Raw genomic sequence first — 21062 nt, forward strand, 5'->3', positions numbered from 1 at the left:
GCTCTTCCTGATGAAGAAGGTGTTTCCTGGTGGGTAGAACCAAACCAGACTACTCCTGCCAGTGGATAGTCTCCTATGTAAAGAACAAAGGTTTGTATTTGTGTAGGAATAAGTAGCAAATTTTGAAAGTAACTTGTATTTTTCCTAACATAGAAAGCTGAAGTTCTTTACGTTAATGGCCCACCTCAGCCACCCCTCACCCTGGTACCAGGGCTGGAAGGGAATGGAGAGTATACTTACAGGTAGGTTGGGCTTTCCCTACCTGTCGACAGTCAATGTCTGAAAGTTAAATGACCATTCAGGCTCACGTTTGCAAGTTAAATCACTTGTAAAGAACTTCAGGTATGCATGTTAAAAAAAACACAAATTACTCTCAAAATTTGCTGTTTTTGAATGCTAGATATTCTCACTCTCTGGAGTCAAACTTGTAAGTGATGAGTGAAGCAGGGCATATTATGCAGGTCTTGGCATGAGCAGTGGGGCTTTTCAGTTCCTAAGAGTATAGGTTGATGTGACAGGAATTTTGACACATGGAAGTAATGCAATGTATGATTTGTTGAGTTGCAGTAAAGAAAAACAAATTTGGAAAAACAGTAGATAATGAAGGAAATGTTATTACAGTTGATATGAAATGAAGGAGTTGTTAATAAAGCTGATATGAAATGAAGGAAATGTTAATACAGCTGATATCAAAAACTGAATTGCTGTTAACACGTAGGAAAACAGTACCTGTACAGTACCAAAATTAAAGTATAGAAAGGACTAACAAAATTAGTAAATATTTAGAGGCAACGAGTAAGAATACCAAAATTAGTAAGTTATTTTGGAGTATACAGGATATCAGCTGTGAATACTTTACCACATATGAACATTTTCTTTCATTTGTAATGAATAAAAACATTAGCGTTCTCAAATTCTGTGAGATGTAATTTAAAGAAAATGTTCATTATTACCAAGTGAGACTGATCAAATTAGGTTTTCAATTGAATTTATGTTCCCTTATGTTTTCCCACATTACTGAACTAGAGACTTGTTGTTTTTAAACTTTTTAGCTTGGATGCTATTGTATTTGACAGTACAGTACTTGTTTACACATTCTACTGTGTTCAGAGAAATAAGGACACCATCATACCTTTAAGATTTGCAATTACCTTTATTTGCATTGAAATGTGGTTACTTTAGCTTTGTCATGGGCATGCACAGTAAATACACAAGGTACCTTAATATCTGATTTCAATAGAATTATGGAACTCTGATGGTCTTGCTGTATTTTCAAATCAAATTATCCCTACCAAATTAGGCAATTTAAGATTTATTTAGTCAATAAATACAGTTTTGTATGGCAGTCTACATCCTCTACATTGGTTCAGACTACAGTTTGAATTATTATTTTGACAATTTTCCTTAAAATAACAAAATTACTTTATCTGACAAAAATTGGGTTACATGGCACCCTGTAGTGTTATGCATTGATTTAGCTGTGTGTCAGGTATGAGTTTAAAGAGCTTAAAATTTTATTCTAATACATCATAAATACTGTTTTATTGTACAGGGTACTAACACATTCTATCGTGAAGCCAATCCACCCTCGGGTGTCACAAGCAGTGGAGAAGTTGTCGTGCTCCTGCATGGTATGGCTTTTAAGTCTGAAACCTGGCTGAATCTTGGAACCATCAACATTTTGGCTGCCATGGGCCATCGTGTCATTGCTATTGATCTACCAGGTGAGCAGCATTTACTGAAGCTTTTCATTCAAGCTAAAACATGGGTAGTGATGTTTTGACAAAGGTATAACTGCCAAATGTTCTCTCAAAACACTTAAAATGGTCATTGATTAACAATATTTATGGTGACATACTGTATATCGTAACATTGTTTTTTTGGTTAGCTTTTCCATTATTTTAGCAATTTAAGTTATCAGACAATTTAGGGCATATATGGTTATTTAGTGATTACACATTATGACATATCAGAGACATTTATTAATCTCAGCAATTACTGTGGAAAGAATGAGTTTTGTTGCTGGTCATGCTGTAGTGCAGAATGTGTAATGTTTACTAGGAAAATTTATTTGCAAAATCTGGCATGAACTGATAGAAATTGGATTATGATACGAGTGTATGATTGATTGAAGTTTTGTTGGGTGTTATAAGTGAAAAACTTTAGATAAAGGAAACAGTGAATTCTCATTGGTACATTGCACCTTATTTCAAGCAGTGGGTAGCTTATTTAAAGGATTTTTCATTTCGGTTTTGTCAATAAAAATAATGATGTATTATTTTGAGTAGTGTATATGATATCTTGATGAGAAAACCTTCTTGAATTGCATTTACTGAAACAAGGAGCTTTTGATTCTTAACAGTCGAAGACTGCTGTCTTATTCTTGTGGGCCTCCATTCTCACCTCTCATTGTTCCATTTTGGTATCCTCCCTTTTATATCATTCAGTTTATTCCCTTTTTCCATAGGTGATAAGTTTGAGTCTGTCTAATGCTGGATATCATCAGTATCTTGTTTAGCAAAGTTTTAGTTGTTGTTGGCTGTTCTCAGACTTTTTCGTTTTTTTTGACTTTTTGTTTATAATGACTACTAGTCCTAACTTAAGCCAGGCCCTGGCTGCATTGCTTTCTGCTGTTCGCTTGTCTTCCAGTAGCATAATACAGTATTGGTCTCTCCCCTCCTAATTGTCCAACTTCTTTAACTTACTTAACTTTACCCTGTCTCAGTTTTTTATTTTTATTTAAGAAAAAAATCTTTCAGGTGAGCAATTAGAATCATCAAATGGGGTCAGTATTCACCCAAACAGCTTCTCAACTAGGGTCCCCCTTACAATAATGGGTGACCCTCCATGAATTTGATACAACTGTTTGGGAGCTGCATGGCACAGCTTTAACAAGTTTTCATGCTGCACATAATGCAATTACAGAGTTATCGAGAGAAAAATTCAAGTAGAGACTTTAAAACCCTCTCAGGCCACACATGCTGTATAGTAACGTGGTGTTCTGAAATGAGATGGAAACAACTGCTAGGGAGCTCCAGAATCAAATATCTCCCTCTTAAGTAGGTATTCAGCAAAGAGAAAAGCAAGACCATTTGTAATTCTTATCAAGCATACATAAAATTCAAAACAGATTTGTAGTTTCACAATTAATATCATCGTGCTACTACTTGGTGTGTCTTTCCGTCCCCTCTAATTGGTAAATATCTTTGACAAGTTTGACACTGAGGGATGGGAAAGGTTTTGAAAGTTGTTTTAAGCAGCTCTTGTCTACATTAAGCAGATATTCACACTGAAGTAAAAGTAAGAGGGTAGTCCATATACTGTAGCACAAAATTAGTTTAAACTTTTGTGTTTTTGTTCTTTAGAAATAATTTCTATATTATCCCATTCTACTGTAGGTAGAATTAGAGCAGTATGCCAGTGAGAACTTGAAATTTCCTTAGCCAGGAATATACTAATTCTCAATATTATAATATAGTATGGCTTAAATTTGCTTTATGTTGTCCTATGTTTGCATGCCTGTAATATGATTTTGCTTGTAATTCCATTTTGAATGCTTTCGTATATATTCAGTTCTTTAGTTTTCTTTTTAAAACTCAATTTCTTATAGATATTTTTTCGTATTGGTAATGATTATTCAAATTCAAAACATCTTTAATAGCATTATTTAAATTGGTTTGTTAGACGTTTTTAATTGTATTTAATTTGTGAAGTAGTGTTCCAAGATGTGGCTTTATTTTTCAATGAAAAATTTTGTTTTGTTTTTATTTGCACAGCTGTAGAATTGCATGCAGTTTTGTGTCATTCAGCATTACTAACTGTTAAAAAGTGGAACTTTCATGTTGAAATGTAATGTGAACACCTTAGTCGTCTTATCACCAAATTAATTTGTTGATTTTGGTTATGATGCATCAAGGCTTTGGAGAGACGAAGGAAAAATTGCCACAAAATGCTGATAAAGCTGATTACCTGAAGGCCTTCATAACTGAACTCAAGGCTGACCTACCTATATTAGTATCTCCATCAATGAGCGGGGGGTTTTCCTTCCCATTTATACTCAAGCATCGTGAGGGACTCAGTGGCTTTGTACCAGTTGCCCCGGTCAGCTCCAGTACCATAGTTCCAGTTGCTGCTAATCTGACGGTTAGTGAAAGTTTCCATATAACATTTACAGTATATTTATTTTTATTAGGTGTGTTCATGAACAGGTCCTTTTAATGCAGAAGGGATTTCAAGTTAGTGGGCTGAAATGCATAGTAAATGGATCAGAATTAGGCACCCACTTTAGTCGGTGTTTTATCACGTTTAATCTGACGTAAGATTTCAAAAGTATGCTATGTCAGATGTCCAACTTTGATTTGGCTAAGATATTGATATTTTATTTAAAAACAGACAAAAGATTTTTTTGGTTGTGTTTGTTATATTTTATATTCACTTTGCCATCATATATGAGATAGTTGAATGGTATGAGACAGAGTAGCACTTGGGAACCTCTTGCTTATATTCATTTCATATTTTTTTAAAGGTAAGTCAACCATTTTTGATAGTGTCATTTTTACTTATAAAAAGTACACTTACTTAATATTACAGCTGGGATATTTGTTGAAAAGATATCCTTATTGCAAGTCATGAATCATGTAGGTAAGCAATGACACACCCCATTGTGTGAAGCATTATCCTTAAACGCATCTAAAAATTATATTATTGTTTAAAATTTTGTGTTAATTAGGTTAACAAAGATTAGTAATGATGCAGATTAAGTGATGAACATGAGAATTTGGTGGATATGTACTTGATCTCAACAGTTTTCGGAGTGACTGTTAGCAAAGAGTTATTATTAAGATGCTTATCAGTTAGCCTAGATCTATCATTGCAGGTGTTCCACAAGGAAATTTTTAAGAATTTTGTTGGTGAAAAGTGTTATTTCTGATATGATTACTCTTCACCATGAGAACAAGTGTGTACTGCACTATATAGTATGTAGATGGTGTAAGTTTAGTTATGCAAAATTAAACATCTCTAGTCTTTGGGTTATAACATCAAAATTAGTAAGATGAGGACTAGCTTATCAGCTTATCAAATATCATGCTACACTCCAGATTTCATTGTTCGGTAGTATTGTTACCAATTTTGAATATTTGATAATACAGTATTTGGTGTGATTTGACTAACCCTCCTTGTGGTACATGCTTGTGGTCCACAAGAACAGGCTAATCAACACCTCTTGGGTTCTCGAAATATAATCAGTGCTTGATTATCTGTGCCTGCCAGAGGTGCAGAATCTATTCCTTGAGCATAGAGCAATGATTATACTCGAGTCATCAGATCTTGAGGAAATTTTGTGGCAGATTTATCAGAAGATTTTTAATTATACATTGGTATCTGTCAATGATTAGTATGAGCCCTTCATAATGTCATGGTACAGGGAAGTACAGGAAGAAGAACCCTGAAAGGTACAGCATGTAGCAGCAGAATTGAAGGAACGGATTTTAGAGATATTTGAAAGTTTGGAAATTGTAATAAAAAAATTAATTAAAAGTTAATAAGTTCAACTAAGATTATGATGACCTGAAAAGAGACAGAGGAGGAGGTGGTGGAGACTTGAAAGTGTCTAAATGGATACTATGGGTTAGGTGAAGGGGTAAATGTAGTACCATGTATTGACAGCAACAGCTGGCTTTACCTGAGAGGCATAGAATTGTTGGGTATAAATGGAGTAAGGGATTTTTGACATCTGATAAGTAAAAACAAGGCTGATGGGAAAGGCACAGAGAGGGAGAATTTCTTTTTTGAGTGGTGAGGCTGATTTAGTAGGAAAATAATATTTAATATCGTCAAGACATATTCTGTAGCCCCTTATTGTGAGAACTGTAAGTAAAATAGTATCAACAAGCAGGATTAATTGGAAAGAAATGAATGGACCCTTGGTAAATGAGAATATTCCATTAGTACTATAAACGGAGGAAAAATGCTGGTCATATGGATAGTCCTGAACTTTTCAGCTTTGGGGAAATGTGCACTTGCAGTGAAAATGAAAAATTATGAAAAGTGTTGACTACGTTATGCTGAGGTGCATGGTGGACATAGCAGAGAGATTAGTGCTGAAAGACAGGAATATTAACTGAGAGGGTTAGGGCATGTCATGGGAAAGGGGTAGATATGGAAGTTGCTAAGGATAAGGAGGGGGGAACTTTCCAGACATTCCCCACTGTAAAACCTGATGTAAAACAATTGATAATGCTACTCTTGATGAATGATTACGGAAACCAAAAAAGGAGATATGGTAAGACTATATTATTCTTTGCATTAAAGATAGTCTACATTTATTCATTCCAGAAATTGTTGGGATTAAGCATGTTAAATTTAGTAGATTTTACTGATCAATTCTGAAAACACTTAGCAACCAGGTTAATTTGAATATTAGAAGAAATATTGGCTTCCATAAGTGAGATAGAAAGGGAGGGACAGGATAGCATTTTTGCTGAAGACAAGTGCTTTTAATAATCTTTGCAGTCATGGAGATAAGAATATCAAAGGCCACCAAACTAAAATTCTATAACTGAATTATAAGACTAGTATAAGTTGATTGTATTTTAGAACACATTACAGTAATAATGAAAATAAGAGGACCTGTGTTTTACATAGAGGAAGGATTGTGGCAGTCTGAATTGTGAACTCAGAGACAATAAAACTACAGTCCAGATTTAGTGATCTCAAAGATTATAAGTGGTAGGGTATTTAGGACATATCAGCACAGAAGAGAATGGATGTCACAGTTGGTCATAGAAAGTACAGAAGACAGAAGATTGCAGGGTGGATTAGGGAGTCAGTATACAGTGAACCCCCCGTATTTGCGGGGGATGCGTACCACACCCCCCCGTGAATAGCTAAAATCCGCGAATACTTAAAACCCCTCTAAAAACACTTAGAACTGCCCATTTTGATAGTTAAACCAAGAAAACCCCTGTAAAAATGCTTATACCTGAGTATTTTAATAGTTTTATCACAAAAAGTGCATTTATTCATGAAAATGATATGAAAATACAGTAATTAGTGAATATTTCTCAGTGAAAAATACTGCGAATGGGCGAATTTTCCGCAAAAAATGGCTAGATATGTTCCACAGAGAAACCCGCGAATGCGTGAGGCCGTGAACCATGAGAACGCGAATACGGGGGATTTACTGTAAAGACAATCTTAAGGCTTGATTAATACAGAAAAAATCAGGACTTCATGGATGTAATAGAGTAATATTGTGGACTGAGTACATCTTGAGAAGATGTACTCATCTTGGTTTTAAAATGGAATAAATTTTGATTTGACCTCAAAGTAAATTTGTGAAGAAGAGTATGTTTGTAGATGTTAGATAAGGTGTACTGCATTATCTTCTCTTGTCTGTTAAACATACCTTACTTTTTTCAGTTTAAGAGAAAGGCAACCCTGTGGTAATTGTAAATTTCTTAATAGTAAATGCAGTTTAAGAGAGATGAATAGAGTTACCCACAGCAAAGTGTTTAGAAATGTGTAAATTTTTTTCCTTTTGTTTTTTGCCATTTTTCTTTTGGTCATACAAAAGCATGGGCCACTGTTCCACACATGCACTCTATTGTCATCTCCACTTGGTCATCTCAGATGTGGGAGGTTACCTCATAGGCACAGTACTGCTTGTGGGTATTTTGAGATTTTCAGAAAGGCTTCAGCAATTCCAACTAACATGAACCTGGTGAAGACAGTACTGAGAAATTTTCTAGATAGAAGGGTGTTACAGCTACTGTAGCACTTCTGCCCACAATCCATCTTCATTAATGCAATACCATCTCTATAAGGATAGTAACAACAGTAACAGAGAATAGGTTGTTGGGTAATTAAAGTCCCAAAGAAGCAGCATTAGGTCCACCAACTTCCCACCACTTCTCTGACCTGTTATCTAGTGTCATGCCTCCTGAGCTAGGCCAACTTGTACTTGAGAGAAAACTTGACAAGTATGTATATGAATTGGGCTTCTCACTTTCAACATGTCCCCAGTAGCATTTCTTCACATATCCAAATGATGTGGCAGATAGGTGCCAAGAAGTCTGGCCCTTATTGGTACAAACATGAGACATTTTTCCCATCTAGGAAATCGTTGACACAGGTGAGTGGAGACCATGCCTTTTGCATAAACAGTGGAAATCCTGACATAGATCCTATGCAGCAAATGGTATTGTCTTGGGATGAGCTTCAGAATGTCTACATCTGTAGTAATACCAGTGTACAGTTCCTTGTTGGGCGAGTCAGTAGAATTGTCACCTTGCACTCGCTAGGCCCGAGTTCGAGTCTCCGGCCGGCGAATGAAGAATTAGAGGAATTTATTTCTGGTGATAGAAATTCATTTCTCGCTATAATGTGGTTCTGATTCCACAATAAGTTGTAGGTCCCGTTCCTAGGTAACCAATTGGTTCTTAGCCACGTAAAATAAGTCTAATCCTTTGGGCCAGCCCTAGGAGAGCTGTTAATCAGCTCAGTGGTCTGGTAAAACTAATATATACTTAACTTAACCAATGTAGAATCTGACCCTTGTAATATGCAGCCAGCAAATGGTACATACTCCATCTTCGTCCTCCTATCTCTGCTGGAGATGCAAGTCCCATGTAGAAGATGCTAGGTGAGCTTACTCCAACTTGATTTTTTACAGTCCAGCTCAGGAACCAAACTGGAAGGACAGCAAGAAGCCTAACCCAAAACTGTCAAGAAGACTTTTTGAAGGAGGCCTGCAGTTTTCTTTATACTGTACAGCAATTCATTTAGAGCAATCTTCTTATTAACAGATGCTTCAAGGAGAGGCTGAAGAAAAGTTTTGTTTTGTGTTATGATAAAAACTTTATGATTCCTGGAGGGAAATTCCTGAAATATAAACAAAGAATCTGGAAAATTAGTCCACAAGTTGTTAACATTCCAGGATTATCTGTAGGTGAATATTAGCGGTAACTGCAAACCATTGCAACATCATTGTTTGGAGGCAAAGCAACCAGAAATATTTTGCAGCATGAATCTTATTGTCTTTATTGAATCATTGAAATCTACCTTATCATGAGGTTAATCAAAGGTCATTATGGCATGATGGGATGAAAATTATTTCATTTTCTTTTCCATTTTATTAAAGTCAAATAATGGAAAAATGAAATATTCAGATTGTATGTTTAGCTTTTGTATATTTTTTCCCTTTTTTGTTATTTTTAGACATTAAGTTTTGTTACAGTACTCATTATTAACCATTCAATTTTGTAATAACTTTGTTCTTTTACTTTTGCATGATTAACTTAGTGTTGCATGAATATGTGCATGTGATGTTTAGCATTGTAGCTAATTTCAGCATGCTGTAAGAAGCCTGTATCGTTTTAGTTCTTAATGTTTTCTGTGTTAAGTATGTACAGAGTTTGTTGTTAAGTTCATCTGAAATGGGAAATAATTTTTACCCAGAGCTTATGTTCTTCAGTTCTAGGCTTTGATTTTTTCTTTTTGCATGTTGAAAAGGGTGGAGCATAGGTCTTGCAGTGTTAGTACAACACAGTAACACTGTCAGGTGAAAGGTTATGATTTCTTGGATGTGAGTGAAGATTGTCGATATTCTTTTGCCGTTTTTGTACAGATAAATTATATGAGTGCAGTATATGAATTGTGGTCACTAAGAAGTAGTTGGTGCTATTTTGTGCATATAGTATACAGCGGAATTACGTGAAGTGAATACAGTTAAGGATGGTTTTATTGAAACCATTTTTCCCATAGCTAATGATAGGCCTGTAATCGTGAAACATTAATGTGTAGCATAATCTTGTCTGGTAGAGGAGTTAATGATAATTTGATGAATGATATGATTAAAATGAATAGAAGCTTTTGATTTTGAAAAGATGAAGGCTGTAATTGATACTTGTTTGTACAGACTGAGAGAGAAAGTTTCTTCAATACTTACCAACAATCATTGCACTTCACTCCTGGTTATGGGAAGGAACTTCCCAGTGAGTTGAGGCTTAAGCAGTAAAGGTTGTAGGAAACTAGGTTTTACATGATAGAAGCTACCAACATAGATAACTCCAAAGTTTACCTAATTGTTGATATAAAACTCAAAGCGTCCATTTGATAAGTTAGGGATGTTTCTTCGGTAGTGAATGGAAAATAAGGGAAATAAGTTTGGTATAGAAGTTAGCAAAATTTCCATGTGCTGTCAGATACCTCATAAGGAAATACAGAAACTTGCACAGTCAGAGTTCTCACCTTCAGATCCCCTTAAGGATTTCAGGGCATGAATTAGCAAAATTTATATTGGTGATAATTTACATGCCAATCTTTTTAAACAAAAAGGAGTTTACATCATAGAAATAATTACAGTATATCCTGTACATCATAGAAATAACTACAGTATATCCTGAACAGGGAATTCAAGATTGAAGGAATTACCTTACTGTGTGAGCTTAGGTAATAATTTCAGATCGTAAACAATTGACTTTATTTTGATGTCTGCAAATTCTGTCATATAATATTTCAAAATTCCTTGAGTAAAACAATTTGACCTCTGTTTTTGAATTGTGCTTCACTCTAATCCATACCACCACATAGAAGTTATTGCATCTTTAGGAAGATTGATGCTTGCAAAGTATGCCCTATTCAACCAAAAAACAATAGGTGGAAGTGAAGGAAATAATTTCATCCATATACATGAAACTTTATAGTTTTTTCTTGTACGTGTATGTGTATTATCAGTTTTGGTCTTGTTAGTTTATTTTGAATTATAAAAATGCATAAATCATAAATATGTTCAGTGATTTGTTGATTTTTTCTTAATAAATATTGATTTAATGTATGGTACTGGACTTTATTCCTTAATAGAGGAATACAAAATTTTTGTCTAATTGTTTAAAGTGTGGTTATAAAAAGATCATCTAGGATTGTTTAACATGGTAGGCTGTCTTGGTGATGGGACTTCCTTTTAACTATAATATTCAGGCTTTGGCAACAGTGGACGGCAGGAGTTGGGCCCCGAACTAAGGCGCTCATGGCTCCAATCTTTCTTCATCGCAGTGGATCTTCCACCCTCTATCGTAGTTTCCCCTTCTTTCTCCGGTGTATACTCACTTCCTATGTTGGCATTGCAATCCCAGGAACTAGCTGGGTTTGTGCCAATAGCTGTTGATGCAACAGATGAAGTACCTGTAAATTACTTGCAAAGTATCATGGTAAGTTTTCCAACAATATTGTAGCATACCTTCTCTACCACATAGAATTTGTATCCTTGATTAACGAACAATTTTTCAAGGATGAAGTGTTTATTTTTTTCAGATTTTGGGCTTACAGTATTGATTGAGGGCCCAATAGAAAATGCAGTGCAAATGAATACTTTATACTGGTATGTTATACTTATTATTTTATTTTAAAGTTTAGGTTCAAAGAGTCTAGCGTCCGAGGAAGATGTGAAAATGTTCATGTGAAAAATAATTTCTTTGAAAGTGGACACAAAATTACAAAGCAGAATACCTGAAGTGAAGGCATTGGATTTTATATCTTCACCTACAATTACTCTTAGTTTCCCTAGACTGGGTCCATCTGTCACTATGTGTGTATGTGTATCTGCATTTATACTTGAGCAGGATTTATTGTAATGGATGAACAGATTTAGAAAACATTCGTAAGGTGATCCCTTCCAGATAATTAAGTTCTTTTTCTGGATAGCAATGAAGATTGGACAGTTTGTCTTCTTGAGACCATATGACCCATTTTTCAATATTCCTCCTTGAATAGCAAAAAAGAAAGTAGTGGATTATTCTAGAAAACAACAGATGATTTTTGGAGACCTTTTAGATTTGATTCTAGTGCTTTGTAACTTGGTAGAGATGAATTGTTTTTATTGCTCTTATTCAGTCGTGCTTTCATTATTTTTTTCTTGTACAGTACTGTACTTGAATTTTTATTTAAGATGTTAATGGGACCAGTCCCCATGGCCATGGTAGGATTATATTTATTCTTTTCCAAGAAGTTGCTTTGACATTTGTATTTCTTTTTATTTTATGGTATATTTTCAAATGATCAATGTCAAGGATGTAAAGTTTGACTTTACACTACAAAAAAAAAAAATCCAAATACAGTATATCAATAACTTTAGAGTTCCCAGTAGGACATACAGGCATTCCCTGGTTAACAGGGGGAGTTCTGTTCCTGGCCAGGCACCAATAACCGAAAATCGTCGTTAACCGGAACATCACAATAATTTTGGTGATACAGTATATGTTGTGTATGATGCTGTAAGTGCCGATAAACTGCTTACTGATGCTGATGAACTGCTTGCAGGCGCCAAAAATTGCTTACCAACGCTGATAAACTGCCTATCAACACCGATAAACTGCTTACTGGTGCTGAAAATTGCTTACAGGCACCGAAAAACTGGTTAATGGTATCGTTAGCCAAGCATCGTAAAACCAAAACATCGTTAACTGATGGCGCTGATAAGCGGGGACTGACTATTCATTTTCAGTTATTGGCAGTAAAACTGAAAGGACTCTATTTTACCTAGTGTTAAAATCCCTTAAAAATGTTTTAAAAATTCCTGAGATAGTGTAAAGAAATCGAGAAGTTAGGGGCATTGTGGTTATTAAAAATTACAGATGTATGTGGTAAAGTGACCAGTGGAATCTACGTATGTATTATGCAATGCTTTTTTAATGTCAGTTACTTCAAATTAATAATTTCCTTTCCATGTAGGTGGTAGATGAGAAATGAATGGATTAAGTAATTGTTAATGCATTTGTCATGCCCTGCAGGTTAAATATAATCTTTTCCAAAAAAAATAATAGCAGTTGTTTTAAAGCCTTTCACAGCAATGAACAGCTGATTTTGACATGGTATTACATCATACATAGGGAAAATAATCATATCCATCTGTATGTCGAGTATGATTTCTCTCAACAGATACTACCATAGATTAGGATTGGTAGTTTTAGCCATCAGGTTTTAGTCTCTAAGGCTAGAGATACTCCTTCAGATCCCCTGGTGTTGACACACTACTTCATTGGGTACTGTCATCTCACAGAACTTCCTGAAGCAACCTCACACCTACGAATTTCACCAAAAATCCCAAGTGTTCACCATACACCTTACTTAATCTGTGATATGAGTTGCAGGTGTGAAGTTCTATAGTTGGTGGGAATGAAATTGAACCAGATCTGCTGCTTAGCCAGTTTTGTACCTTGCATAGACTATAATTCACTGTTTATGGGTACCACTGGTCCAGATAAATCTGAGTAATGTTTGGTATCATCTCAGGATTACATTTCAAAAGATGTCATTTAAAGTTGGTAGAAAGCTAGCAATCTTGCTTGTAAGGCACATTGCACACAGAGACAGGTGACAATAAATATTGCAAGCTTCAAGTTCGCCAGTTATGCCCTTGTGGTAATATTATTTTCTGAGGTCCATATAATCTTGAGAGTATTGCTCAGTATGGCTCTTTTCTTTCTTCTGTCAACAATGGTAATTTTTATTAAGCTCATTGTTAAACGTTTTCCTATTTGGCCATTTTTATAACTTTTACATTGATTTTCATTCTTCAGATCTTGCTCTTTATCACTATAATGTTGGAAGGGTTTGTATATGGTAATTTATAACTTGTAAATTTGTTGATTTACTTTGCAGAAAAAACTGCAATCAGAGGGTTCTTTGAGGTTCTATACTATCTCATTGTGGTGGCAAAGTGATTATTTGTAGGTTCTTTGGTAAAAGAATTTAAATTTTTGTCAAATTTAAAATAATTGAAGCCTTATACAGGGTAGCAAGTTCTTTTTTTTTTTACAGACTATTTTTCTGTACAGGATTTTTTCCTATTCACTTTGCACTGTATCCCTTATATTGATTGAGATTCAAAGTCATGCAAATCAAATGCAGTAATTACATTACCTGTACTACATTTTACCTGTTTTCATTACAAAGTTTTATTGCCTCCAAAGGATCAGTGATAAGAATTTAGTATTGAACATTGTATGTCAGTCAAATGATTTCGACATGTTTTGACTATAGAACCCTAATCAAAGAGAATTATTTTCTCTTGTAGCATTTCAGATTAATTTATTTGTATGTATCTTCCCAGATCCCCACTCTGATCATCTATGGAGAAAAAGATCGTAGTCTTGGAATTACTTCACGAGATGATTTGCTCAACATCCCCACATCCCAAGCAGTGATGATTCCTCAGGGTAGTCACCCAGCATACCTTGACAACCCTGACATGTTTCATGAGCTGCTTTACAATTTCATAAAGCAAGTGCATGCTCACAAAGCAGTTGCCTAAAGCTTAGAAAGTTTCATATGAAGAGTAATGTGTCTGCTGAGGATCAGAGAGATCTTTTGAATCAAGAAGTATTTGAAGCTTTGCTATTGTGTTACACTTTACTTCAATCCACTGGTTGTAAGTGACAAGTCAGGCTGTCCTGACTTAAAAACATCCTGAGCACAGGTTCTTTATCAGCACAGAATGTAGAGTTACCTATTGTTTCTCAGTTTCTACTGTTTTCTGTGAATGAGAATTATGCTTGCTTCATAGATAACCAGCATTAATAGGGCTCTCTGGTATTTCTGAAGAATAATGATAGGAGAACAAAGTAGTAGCTGTTTTTGTGATTAATTGCACATTCCTCTAGTTAACTTTAGAAAATACCTGAAACAGTGGAAGGGTAATGCCATTAATTACATGAGTTACAGCTGGAAAGGGCTATTCTGTTCAATAATTCTGGCGATGATAAACTTTACGAAGATCATTCCTGTTATGACATAAATACCAAAGGACATTTGTCTTCTTCAGAAGATGGAAAAGGAAGGTTAGTGAGGTATTTATCTTTTTCATATTCAGTTTAGTAGTTGATCATCATTTTCAAAGTTAGTCAACTCATTTTGGTGAGCAGAACAAAGTCGTTGTATATGAAGTTTATGAAAAAGAAATCACAGATCAATATAGGTTGTTATGTGTGCATGTTACTGCAATGTCAGTTTAAGATCTGGAATCAAAGTAGGTAATCATTTGTCACCTTGGATATAATCTGAGGAAGTAGTAAACAGCATAAAAAGTGTTAATTTTTTTTTTATTTCCTGTAGGTTTACCACAGTACAGAGAGAAAGCCTGATGTACTGTATTGTGAAAATCATTAGTAATTTTGGTTTGTGAGTCTGTTCAGATTCAGTTGAAAATGAAAATGCCCATTGATAAGTTATCCTTGTAGTGCCTGTTGAAAAGTACCATATAATGTTTAGACAAAAATAGTTTTCAGTGTTGAATTTTGAGAATAATAGTGTCATTTTTTGCTTTGTAAATTAAGTATGTTTTTATTTTTTAGAATTTTCCACATGGTTATGTGATTCACACAATCCAGTTTGAGTGTATCATGTTATTAGCTATGGACAAATGTTCTTTTCTACATCTGTCTGTGTGTGACAGTTTTAGATCCTGAATAATGAAAAGATATTTGTTTCGATATATAGAAAATATAGAGATGCAGACAGTTTTGTTAATACAGTATAATTTAATGTAGTTTTCTGTTTATGAATGATGCAGGCAATCAGGAATTTTAGATATGCTAAGTATGTCATCCTTTGTGGGTATATTATAAAAAGAAACTGTCTACACAAACTACACCATTCAATTGAACTATTATTGGTAATTATAAAGAGCAGTTGTGGTTTAGGGGAATGTAGGTAGGAATTTAGACTTGCATTCATATGTAGTATATTACTACAAATTTTAAATTTTACATCTGTGGCTGTAAGCCCTTTTGTAGTACATGGATGTAAAGGTTAGTCAACAAGTTATAGTTTAACTAATTTTGTGAGTAAGTTTGGTTTCGTAAGTTGTTGTCCTAAGGTTTTTATTTATTAAAAATGGTTCAGTCAAACTACTGAGTCAAAATCTCCAACTCTTTCAAGTGTTGATTCCTTTGGGCAAGAAACTGATCTGTTGCAGGAAGTAAGGTTGGTTTTTTTTAACACAAAGTTTTGCTGGTGTAGTAGGTTTGGCATCCTAACAGAAAACTTTAAAGGTTTGGAAATAATAATATTGCATCTTTTTCTTTTATGAAATGTGCTGTATACATTACTGTATATCATTGTCTCAACTGTGGCTTGCTGTGAATAATTAAGTTTCCTCTACATTTTTTCTTTATGTTGTTTGCTTTCTAGATACAGAATTGCACCAAATGTTACTGAATTAGTGTGGCAAAAATTTGCTTTGCCATATGAAATAAATTTTTTCTGCTACACAGGGGATAATGCACTACTATATTTTTTATCATATATTTAAGGTTTGTGGTAATTTTTGGTGTTAGTAGAAGCACAAGAAAATCAAATTATTTAACCAGTTTATGGAGGCAAGGTCTTTAAAATTTTAAAGCTTGCTTTATTTCTTGCTTTTGTAGTATACAAATACTGTGCTTCTTTGTAAATCAGTGGAAGATTAACAGATATGATGATTTTACAAGGGCCACGAGTACAGCACAATGTTGGCGTTAGTGCAGTTTTAGATTGATGTTGTTAACATGTATTTACAGCATTAAAATTTTGTGATAACTAGGAAGTACTTGTATTATGTACTTGCACAGCAATATAGAGTACTATGCAATATTGCAGTTTTGAAAGTCTTCTTTTATATTACACTTCATTTTAAAGAGGGCAGAACTTAGCTGTCTGCAAGTGGAGATGTTTGTTTATAGTATTCTGCTTATATAATGCTATCTCCACTTCTGTTTCTCAACGAAGGCAGTCGGCGATAATTCATGGTTCCAGCTTCTGGGAGATTTACCAGTATTTCTGATCTCTAACTACATTGCAACTGTAAGTTCAGCATATATTTTATGAAAACACATTGATTACTACATTCTGTTTATGACCTTTTCTGAATGTGGACCAGAGGTTGATTATATTTTCATTTGCTTTGCTGAACTTCATGACTATTTATATGTGAAAAGCTGGAGAAAATGCAGTGCTCTGTAAGTACTGTACAGTAATTTCAATCAGAAGCCAAGTAATTATATCACTGTAGTTTATTACGTAGACAGGTTCAGAAAAAAAATTGGTCATTTACCATAAAAGGAGAATGAAGCCACAAAAATAATCTTAAAATATTTTTCATAAAAAACTTTATACAAGCATGCAATAAATAACATTCCAGTGCAGCAATGAAGCAATTGTATAATGAATGCATATTTTTTTTTATGAATAAATTATTTTCTACCGTAACAGTTTTTACTTATTGTTCCAAGCCTGCTAGGTCATCATGTTAACCTGAAAGTGTAAAAGCATCTGTAGTTTATCATTGTAATTTGAAACTTAAGGTTTGGCAAGAAAGTCCTCTGCAAACTTAGTAAAAAGGAAGAGGCTGAGGGTAATTAAGTGGATTCTAATTTCAGTTGAGGTAATAGGTGACAGGAATATGAGTAGTAGATGCATTTAGATTCCTTTTTCAGAGTAATAATTGGTCAAGATTTGTGACATGGCATTTAAATAGTATCAGAAAAAAATGTTATCAAAACCAATGAATTTTCTTATATGATATCCATGTCTGTTTAGAGATTTGGGCTACAAGGTATTAAAAATTGAGGTTAAAAATCCATGGAAAGTAAATACTAGATAAACATGACAACACATGATGAAGGGAAAGTACAGTCCAATTTTGGTCACATTTAGCTTTTTCCATTTTTTATACTGTGTACAGTCACACAGCTTTCCATATGTAGTCTTCTGTGATCTATTCTTGAGCAAGATCTGTGGGTGTGTGTGTGTCCATGACATCACTCAGTGAACTCCATTACATAGCTTGAATATAGAAATGAAGGAGAGCAGAGAAGGGTAACCATATGAATGATAGCACATCTTGAATTTCAGTTCATTTCACTTCGAAATGATTATTTGATTATACAGTAATCCTGTAGGTTTTGTGTACTGCAGGGAATTTGTATGTGGAATACCAGTCGAATGCCGTCTGTATATCAGAATCATACACAAGACATAGCATGTGAGAATGTGTCCGTGTAATGCGCAAGAAACAAAGCATAAAACAAATCTTGTCCACTGTAACCGATTAGAGTGAGATTATGTAATCCTTTTTGAGAGTATGGTTTAGGATGAGAGAGAGAGAAGTAAGTGATGAAAAAGAAGAAAATGTAGTATATAAAAGGAGTGATGTAGAGTAATAGATCAAAAAGGAAAGATCATTATCATTTTACCAACAATCAGACACACCATGTAGACATTCTCAAAATATGTGATCACACAAGTAAACATAATAATAATATACACAAAAGTCTACAAGAGGTGAGGAAACATATGTAGACTATTTATTGTACTATAGGTCACAAGGGAAAGCCCCATAGAGGGGTAGTGCCATCAGTGCACCTCACATGGTACACTGTAGGCATTGCTTGGCTTCTTGGCAGCATCCCTTTGACCCCTAGCTGCAACCTCTTTCATTCCTGCCACTGTATATCTAGTCATTGTCTGTCTTCCATATGACCTCCCACCCTCTCTAAAAATTGTTTCGTAGAGCAACTGCAAGGTTTTCCTCTTGTTATACCTTTCAAACCTTCTTACTGTCAATTTCCCTTTCAGCGCTGAGTGACCTCATAGATCCCAACATTTGGCCTTTAGCCTAAATTCTATATTCCTATTCCCACAAGGGAAAGAGAGAGCATTTTCTTTGCTGAATGTTTCCTTGATAATTAAACAGCCTGTCATAACCAAATCAGTGTAGGTTTACAAAATGTTATTGCCAACTGCACTATGTTCTGAGTGTAATATTCCTGGGCTCTTTATTGTATAGTGAACATATGCAGTACTCTTTATTTTGTTCTTATACTGTCTGGTATCGAAGTTTGTATGGTCCATTTTTAGATAGGAGCATGTAATTTACTGCACCATGATGGTCAAGTTCTCTGAAGCTTGTGCTCATACAACAAACAGGCAACCTACAGGAGCTTCAGAACTACAGTTCAAGGATCCAGATTAAGTCAAATACCACAGCTGTACTGTGTGCAGATTCTCTTGGTAGATCTCGCTAAAGTAGTAAATCGGCAAGGTAATTGTGGATGACTCTATAAGAAGACTCCCAGAGTTCCCATTTAAAATGCGGCCTTGGTAGACACACAAGACATTTCGTGCAGTACCTTAAGCTCCAGAAGCTTGTGTTTTGGATGGCGAAATCATAATGGTACAGTCAAATTTCACATACTGCACCACGTTAATGATATGGTTATTGTATGATAATGTTTTATTTAAAGTACAGTATCAGTAATATAACAAGTGTCAAAAAGATAGAAAAAGACGACATATTGTATGCTAGACAGGTTGACGCGCTTGGATTGCATAGCCTATGATGTCTTTTGATCAGTGTAATCACAATGACTAAAATGCTATGTCATACCATATAGGTAGCAATACTGCTGTTAAATATCTTTGAAAGGCTTAAAATTACCTATCAGAAATTAAAATTTCACACACAAAGAATTATAGAGATTTTAGGTATGCTGTTAACGCCATTTGCTGTGCTGTCTTTTAAGAAAATAAATCTGAAGTCAGTCAAATTATCAGTTAATATTTTTATTCCCTTATTTATTTATTCAGTCTCATATTATTCTTGTAGACGTTGTTCTTTTCCTTTAACGAAATTTATTCAACACTACTGATGCATGTGGGTTTGATGACAGCTATGCATGAAAATTTATCGATTTTGCTTTTGTTTCAGGTTCGGAAAAAATATGAAAGAATTTTATCTGGGTGCATGCAGGTTAAATATTATTCATTCAATAGTAGCTAAGTGCCCTTACATAACACTGAACACTTTTGCTAGACTATTTCTATGTACTGCTCTGCATCCCATCCACCAAGATGGGTCTATCATAATATCTTTAAATCCGGGATGAGATTATGGAGTTCCCATGTCCATACCGTACATTCATGTGGAAGAATGTGAGAAATAGTCTAGGGAAAGTGTTCAATGTTATGAAAGGGCACTTAGCTACTATTGAATGAATAATATTTAAATCTACATGCACCCAGATTAAATTCTTTCAATTTTTTCAGACAATGTGCATCTTTTTCTATCTAACACTGTTATGTAACTTGACACTGTAAATGTCCACTATCTGACAATAACCATATCTTTAATGTGGTGCAGTATGTGAAACTTGCATGTATCATGATTTCACCATCCAAAACACAAGCTACTGAGCTTATATATACATATATGGCGGTCCCCGGTTTACGACAGGGGTTCCGTTCTTACGCCGCGTCGTAAACCGAAAATCGTCGTAAGCCGGAAAATCGTCGAAAATCGTCAAAAATCATAAGAAAACCTGACTTTTAATGCTCTGGGTGCATTGAAAACGATGTAAACTGCATTAATATTGAGTTTTACATCAAAAAAAACATTCAAATTATGATTATTCTGCCGTTTTGAGGCCATATTTCTTCGTCGGATCGGTAAATGACGGCAACGTCGTAACCCCGAACATGCATTAAATGCGGGAATAATTTCTGATGAATATATTTGAAAAGCATCAGTAACCTCGGGCGTTATAAGCGGAACCGTCGTAAACCGGGACTGACTGTATATACATACGTTATATATATATATATATATATATATATATATATATATATATATATATATATATATATATATATATATATATATATATATATTTAAAAGATCACAGTAGTGCACGTGACTTCAGTGTATAAGCGAATCCTCAGGAAAATGACAGGCAGAAGTTCAGTACAAAGCGCTTTCACGTTTGTGCGCATCAAAGTAGGAGAAAGACAGACATGTCACAATCGGATGTCTTTAATGATATAATTGCCGACGTTTCTGAACAACAACTGTCCCATTTGCAAGGTTAAACAGACAAACAAATTTGCAAACCTCAAAATGATGCTAAAAAAATTACAACTGCCATAGAAAAATTTAAATTGATAAAGAAGCAGCCAGAAGAGAAGACACACCTATATTTCAAGCAGAAAGAAAGTCGACTTTCTTTCTCATGCAAATATGATAACCTTCT

At 34.7% G+C, this 21062-nt stretch overlaps 1 protein-coding gene across 6 annotated transcripts in view; it reads left to right on the forward strand.

Moving 5' to 3' along the window:
* LOC136847178 (putative protein-lysine deacylase ABHD14B) overlaps positions 1-17244 on the forward strand; it is a 31120-nt gene extending 13876 nt beyond the window's left edge. For 3 of the 6 annotated variants that reach the window (XM_067118605.1, XM_067118604.1, XM_067118607.1), the window contains 3 exons: positions 1553-1724; positions 10981-11210; positions 14111-17244. In XM_067118605.1, coding sequence (XP_066974706.1) covers positions 1553-1724; positions 10981-11210; positions 14111-14311 — 603 coding nt within the window. In that variant the 3' untranslated portion in view covers positions 14312-17244. Of the gene's footprint in view, positions 1-1552; positions 1725-3916; positions 4144-10980; positions 11211-14110 lie in introns of all 6 variants that reach the window. The other 3 variants (XM_067118606.1, XM_067118608.1, XR_010855643.1) reach the window with 2 other exon arrangements.
* Positions 17245-21062: the final 3818 nt, after the last annotated feature.

The sequence above is a fragment of the Macrobrachium rosenbergii genome, chromosome 16 (genome assembly GCF_040412425.1).
Source record: "Macrobrachium rosenbergii isolate ZJJX-2024 chromosome 16, ASM4041242v1, whole genome shotgun sequence".
In the NCBI taxonomy this organism is placed as follows: domain Eukaryota; kingdom Metazoa; phylum Arthropoda; class Malacostraca; order Decapoda; family Palaemonidae; genus Macrobrachium; species Macrobrachium rosenbergii.